Source organism: Oreochromis niloticus, linkage group LG6 (assembly GCF_001858045.2).
Source record: "Oreochromis niloticus isolate F11D_XX linkage group LG6, O_niloticus_UMD_NMBU, whole genome shotgun sequence".
Taxonomy (NCBI): Eukaryota; Metazoa; Chordata; class Actinopteri; order Cichliformes; family Cichlidae; genus Oreochromis; species Oreochromis niloticus.
The window spans coordinates 5401075-5407975 of record NC_031971.2 but is presented as its reverse complement, the minus strand read 5'-3'; the positions used below and the strand labels follow the sequence as shown (position 1 = coordinate 5407975).

The 6901-nt window shown below is 40.5% G+C and overlaps 1 protein-coding gene across 1 annotated transcript; it reads right to left on the bottom strand.

The window, feature by feature from the left end:
- Positions 1-803: 803 nt before the first annotated feature.
- On the bottom strand, positions 804-5647 carry acta1a (actin alpha 1, skeletal muscle a). Its single transcript, XM_003454107.5, has 7 exons — positions 5423-5647; positions 4139-4278; positions 3603-3927; positions 2045-2206; positions 1703-1894; positions 1409-1590; positions 804-1284 (listed from the first exon to the last, which is right to left on the bottom strand). The coding sequence occupies exons 2-7, from the start codon at positions 4265-4267 to the stop codon at positions 1141-1143; spliced, it is 1134 nt and encodes a 377-aa protein (XP_003454155.1). The 5' UTR covers positions 4268-4278; positions 5423-5647; the 3' UTR covers positions 804-1140.
- Positions 5648-6901: the final 1254 nt, after the last annotated feature.

Here is a 6901-nt window from a genome sequence, read left to right as displayed (position 1 = left end):
TTATTTTGAAATATATATCCTGGCCATCCGGAGCTCGTCTATTATTTATCCCGGTCTAGATTAAAGTATAACAGAACTGTACTAGACTGATATGAAATGAAATATGATTTTACATTAAGACGCTTCCACCAGACCGCGCATGCGTGTTCTGTCTCCATCAGTGCAGTCAATGAGGAGAATATGAGGAGAAAACAATAACAACAACAAAACCCCTAACTAAATTAAATAAAAGGTTATTTACAAATGGTCTCTTGTAGGGCCAGGACCACAGCCTAACAAGATCCAGTGATGTTTGGGTTTTCGCTTTTACAAATAGGGACTTGGGAATGTAATTCTATTTTACCACCTTGTAGAAACTACAATATGTCACTCAATATCCAAGACAATATTTATTCTCTTTGTTTTGGGGTGAGAAGAAAGTCAGCGTATTGTTTATCCTGGTTAACTACTGGATTTATTTCAGCTCTTGAACTTGAACTCTGTGTTTGTCTCAAGGCTTTAAACACCTCATAAAGATTACTATCAGTGACGTTTCACTGCTGTGTTTGGAGCTGGATGACTTAAATTAATTTTTTGGTATGCTGCCGCATATGTGTATGTAAATTTTAGACTACGTTAGGGTTGATATATGTGGTAATAAATTATTGTTTACAGATTTTATTCAAACAAAGTTTATGTGCAGTCTCTTGTGTGAGAGTCATAATGTTCAGAATATAATGGAAAAATCCAAAAGACCAGTAAAATGAAATGAACAAACATCCACAAATATTCTGAATCAGAATGAACAGACAACACAGTCACACTTGAAAAAAATCTTTGGCTTTTATTTGCTTTGATGGATTGTTTCTTTTTTGGTCTTTTTGTTCTTGTTTCTTTGGTTTTTTTAAATGTAGTTGGTCCGAGCTGGTGTGTGTCGTACCTCGAAGCCAACACTCATATATGCACACCAATCTTCATTTACATTCGAAACAGGACATACATAAAAGAAAAAATAAATAACTTATGTACAGGTTAGACGTGACATGATCCTCGCTGGTGGAAATCAAAGGTCTCTCTATGAGAGGATGAAGTTTCACAGTTCTAGGACAGCAGCTTCTTACTGCTCTGTATCCTGAACCTGATGCTTTGGACGCATCATGTTTAGAAGCACTTGCGGTGGACGATGCTGGGGCCGGCCTCATCGTATTCCTGCTTGCTGATCCACATCTGCTGGAAGGTGGATAGAGAGGCCAGGATGGAGCCGCCGATCCAGACTGAGTATTTACGCTCAGGGGGAGCAATGATCTGCACAAGTAGAAGAAAATGAGACAAATTTTATTGCCTGCTAGCACCTCAGATATCATTGTCATAGTATGTAAGGTGAGTGATCCAATACTCTGTCTTGTGCCAGTCAGTGTTGCTTTTGTACCTTAATCTTCATGGTGCTGGGAGCCAGAGCTGTGATCTCCTTCTGCATGCGGTCAGCAATACCAGGGTACATGGTGGTCCCGCCAGACAGCACATTGTTGGCATAGAGGTCCTTACGAATGTCAATGTCGCACTTCATAATACTGTTGTAAGCTGTCTCATGGATACCAGCGGACTCCATACCTGTGTAGATGTACAGCAGAGAGGTTCAGGTTAAACACAATGAAATGACAATGTGATCTTTCAAAGGAAAGTTGTTACACTGTCTCAGATGAATAGTGTTGATGCTACGCACCGATAAAGGAGGGCTGGAAGAGGGTCTCGGGGCAGCGGAAACGCTCATTGCCAATGGTGATGACCTGACCGTCAGGCAGTTCATAGCTTTTCTCCAAAGAGGAGGAGGAGGCTGCGGTTGCCATCTCATTCTCAAAGTCCAGAGCAACGTAACAAAGTTTCTCCTTGATGTCACGCACAATCTCACGTTCAGCTACAAACAGAGGGCAAAGGTCATATTTCAAGCTGCTGCAGAGTAGAATAATAAATAAATGAAAGATGAATAAAATAATTTTATCCAAGTGAGCAAAAGGACGTAATGTCCTGAGTTTTAACCATTTGGTTTTATTTTGTGCTATTTTACCAGTTGTGACAAAGGAGTAGCCGCGCTCAGTCAGGATCTTCATGAGGTAGTCTGTGAGATCCCGACCAGCCAGGTCCAGACGCATGATGGCATGAGGCAGAGCATAACCCTCATAGATGGGTACATTGTGGGTCACACCATCACCAGAGTCCAGCACGATACCTGAAAGCAGAAACAGAAGAGTTATGGAGAAGCTGACAGAGGTTTCTACCTGACGCATGTGTTGAGTCACATGAAAAGGTACAGAGTGCTAACAATCACTGCTTCTTTCTAATGTCCACATTTGTTTTTTTCATTGGAAGGCTTAAAAGACAGTTTTAAGTATCTTTTTTGTCCCAAAAATCAACCCCAAAACATCCAGTTTACATTAAACAAAATGAAAAAAAAGCAGCATAGTAATCATTTATTTGTTTCAACAATACAATGTTTGGGACAAACATTCTGCAGTTAATTTGTGTCAAGGACACTGATGTGGTGTAACACTGTCAAACTCTGTCAAACTCTCCAGTCAAGGGAGGACTTCACAAATGGAAATACAGAGGTTTTACAACAAAGTGCAAACCACCGATTACACCCAAGACCAGGAGCGTTAGATTAGAGTTTGCCAGACAACATCTAAAACATCTGGCACATTACGCCCCCAAAAATCTGATTTGTACCAGAATGATGGGAAGGAGAAGGGAAAAAGTTCATGATCCTAAGCATACCATGTTATCTGTCTGACATGGTGGAGGCAGCGTTATGGATATGTATGACTGCCAGTGGAACCGGGCCACTACTGTTTATTGACCGTATGACTGCTGATAGAAGAAGCAGAATAAATTATGGAGTGTACGGGACTATAATCGCTGCTCATATTCAGCTAAACGCTGCCGGAATGATCAGACAGACAAAGTGCAAATGGATAATGACTCAAAGCATGCTGCAAAAGCAACCCAACAGTTACTCAATGTAAAGAAATTAGATATTCTTCAATGGCCAAGTCAGTCACCTGATTCCAACAGAGCACCCTTTTCTATTATAAAATACAAAACTGAACTTTATAAAAACCCAAACAAGCAGCAACTGAAAGTAGCTGCAGTAAAGCTCTAGCAGAGGAACTCAAGGGAGGAAACACAACATTTGTCCATGAAACACCTATGATGTTCATAGGTTCTGGACTTCCGGTAGATAGTTGTTGCAATATTAAGTAATAAAAAGTGTCTTTATATTTAAATTCATGTTATTTTGTCTCATTAATGTTGAACCTTGGAAAATAGGGGACTGTGTATAAAAAGTGTTCATGTAAAACTTTGGAAAACGTCTTGAATCAAAGCTAAAAGTGTGCACTGCAATGACATATTGATTGTTTTATTTACAATGCACTGTGGTGTTGTACCGATGCAAAACTACAAAAAAGTATGGCTTTGTTCCCAAACATTATGGAGCACAAATAATTTTGGTGATAAATTGACAGTCTAATATTGATATCATTGATTTTTCTTTAGTGTTTTTAAATGAAAAAGAAATACTGTCTTGAAGACATGGAAGCTTGTATTTCTGTGAAGCTCAGACTCACCAGTGGTACGGCCGGAAGCATAAAGGGACAGCACAGCCTGGATGGCCACATACATGGCAGGGACATTGAAGGTCTCAAACATGATCTGGGTCATCTTCTCCCTGTTGGCTTTGGGGTTAAGGGGGGCCTCAGTCAGCAGGGTGGGGTGTTCCTCAGGAGCTACGCGCAGCTCGTTGTAGAAGGTGTGGTGCCAGATCTTCTCCATGTCATCCCAGTTGGTGATGATGCCGTGCTCAATGGGGTATTTCAGAGTCAGGATGCCCCTCTTGCTCTGGGCCTCATCACCCACATAGGAGTCCTTCTGACCCATACCGACCATCACACCCTGAGGAGGGGAGGAAAGCAAGTTAGGTCTGAAATGTATATTTATATATATTGATGTCTGTATTTAATTTGTTGTAATATAATGAGTCCAAGAGTTTCAAACAGCAATTTCTCTGTAAAGAACTAGGTCTAAGATACACTGCAAGGCACGTAAGAAAAAGAAAAGCAAGAATCAGTTTCCTTTTTTGGTGAAATTTGTTGCCCTTGCATACCTGGTGACGGGGGCGACCAACAATAGAGGGGAACACAGCCCTGGGAGCATCATCTCCAGCGAAGCCAGCCTTCACCAGGCCGGAGCCATTGTCGCACACGAGGGCGGTGGTCTCATCGTCGTCACACATGTCTGCGGATTCTGGGGGAGGTAAGTCAGGTGTGATGAATTTCTGTACAGCAGGATTACTCAGCAGCACTTAACACACTGTACAACACACCAGTTGCATGTTAGATATTAATTTAATTTTCTCTTAATAGACAAATTATTTTAACGCTAATACTAGTGTCACTTTGTTGAGTATGTTTTGTTGCCTTTTTAAAATTTTGACTAAAAATTCAACAGCCTACTGTTTCTAATCTGAAAGTTTTAGGTTGATGTTAATTCCAAGCAGTTTTTAAATGTAATAACGTTTTGGTTTCTTTCTTTGGTTATATAATAAACATAAATTATTACACTAAAATGAACTAAATGACCAAAAAAGTGTATGACACTGTGCTTTACTACCACTGACTCCCCTGTTCTCTTTCACTAATAATCACATGCTAATAACTATAACTTCTCCTCGTCTCCTCTCTCAGGCCTCCAGTGTTTAGATTGTGTCATAACAGTTTGCACAACCTGCCATGACACAAAGTCATTAAGCTGCAAACAGAAACGCTATTAAATCCCCATTAGTTTAATGATGCCTTCAAATGTTCCCCATAAACTTCAAAATCTGTTTTTGTCTTTTCTTGATATGCATTATAGTGCCCTTGTAAAGGAATCATCCTTCAAAAGTTGATTTAAAAAGTATATGTATTGTTTCTGGATTCAGTGTTTTCTATTCACTAGTAAACACTGAAACTAAAGCAAAAAGCACTGATGTGCTGATATGTGTCAAGTAACGTACTTGTAACTGATTATCATAAATATTAATAAACGAATAGACATGTCAGTTTTATTACAACATTTGTTATTATCACTTTTCATCATAAAATGTTAAAATACACATTGTATTCCAAGCTAAAGTTACAAGTGTTACAAATCTCTAACAGCATTTGAACACAACAGATCTAGCTCAGTCTTTCCATTAAGTACCTGTCGCAACAAAACCTGAGATTAAGCAGACTGTGGTTCACTGCCAGCTCCCTTCACTTGACCATTAAATCCAGATTATTCCCATCTGTCTCATTCACTTAACCTAGTAAGAAGGCAGTCTCCATTAACAGTAACTCCACCTAACTACTGCTACAATTATTAACCCTCTCTCCACCAGGGAACCTCTCTCCTCCAAGCCGCTTACCTCTGCGTGTCTCAGGCTGTCACTGAGGGAACCTTGTTGGCTGCTTGCTCCAGCTGGTGTTGGGGTGACAGGCTACAACCACCGCGGTCCTTATATACACCTTCTGCTCCATACCACCCGGAGAGCTTTTTTTCCCTCCTCAGCAGACAGTAGTTTGGAATGTCCGAGTATTCGATAGGAATTCAACTGGCCCTTCGTCCATATTTGGTCGCGCGCGAGGGTCGTCGCATGCACGCATGTAGAGCCTCGCGGGCCAGCTGGGCCATATATGGAGAGGAAGTCCCCGCGAGGCTGCCGCGGAGCGCACGAGCCCGTGTATGGAGCTAGACCAGAGCGACGCACCGACCGTCACCTGTAGAATAACTGCTGCTACTTACACAAACGCACAGTACACGCACACAAACCATTCAGTACTTCAAAGCTTTTTCATTTTTTAGTGTTTCACGTCTTATTAGTATTTTAACCGAGGAATGACTTTACTTTTTTGTGTTTTAAGTGAAGGCATAACGAAAGTGACAGTTAAAAAAACAGAAAACAAACAGCACATTAAATGAGAAGTGGAAGAAGATAAAATTCAAAGCTCAACAATTATGTTGAAGCATCTGATTTATCACAGGAAGTGTGAATTTTTAAAGGAAGTGCAAAATTATTATCCGAATAAAAACACTAAAAAGTAAAAAAATGTTGCTGTAAATGTTACAGGACCCCCCCCATGTAATACTTTCTACTTTTACTGAGCACTCAAAGCACTTTTACACTTACATAATGCTCTGTCACCCATTCACACGCCACTGTACTCTAAGCACTTTAAGCACTTTTTAGCTATCATGCACACACTGATGAGCGCATCAGGGGCAATATGGGGTTCAGTATGTCATCTAAGGACACTTCACAGATTGCAGAAGCTGGGGATTAGCAGGGGACCCATTCTACCTCTGGAGATGCCCCCAAATGAAAGTTTAACAGGACAACTCAGGACAAGTCATATTAGAAAAAAAACAAACTTTATCATTGTCATAACGATTAGAGATTCATTTTCAGCTTTTGCCTGAGATTTGTCCGAGTTTTTTCTGAGGTGTGTTTTTCAGTTTGAACTTCTATGTACAAGCAGCAGACATTCATGCTCTGCTTTTTAAAACAAGAAAGGCCGGGACCTCCAACACTCTGGACAGCTGCAAACTAAGACAAAAATCCTCAGAGGGACAAAAACTGAGCCAATAGTCCCGGCTGTGTTTATCCAACTGTTAAGTGAGCTCCGCTGAGGTGTCAAGATTCATGGGAGTGAGGCCAGTTTTTAAATGGACGATGACTTGACACAAGACTGTAATCATGAATCCAAATGTGAAGACGATGTCACTCAAACATTTGGTGTTAAAATGCCTTCACTCTTACAGACAAGATTCAGACAGACATGCCTCTCTTTAATACAGTTAATATTGTTCTATTCTTTGAGAAAGTTATTTTCTGACTTGCCTCAGC

What these genes read in the sequence shown, in the direction of transcription:
- acta1a (XM_003454107.5), bottom strand. Translation starts at nt 4,267, where the DNA reads ATGTGTGACGACGATGAGACCACCGCCCTCGTGTGCGACAATGGCTCC. An exon ending in TTGGTCGCCCCCGTCACCAG is followed by an intron (nt 3,928 to 4,138) that starts GTATGCAAGGGC and finishes TCCCCTCCTCAG; the next exon opens with GGTGTGATGGTCGGTATGGG. An exon ending in CCAGCACCATGAAGATTAAG is followed by an intron (nt 1,285 to 1,408) that starts GTACAAAAGCAA and finishes CTACTTGTGCAG; the next exon opens with ATCATTGCTCCCCCTGAGCG.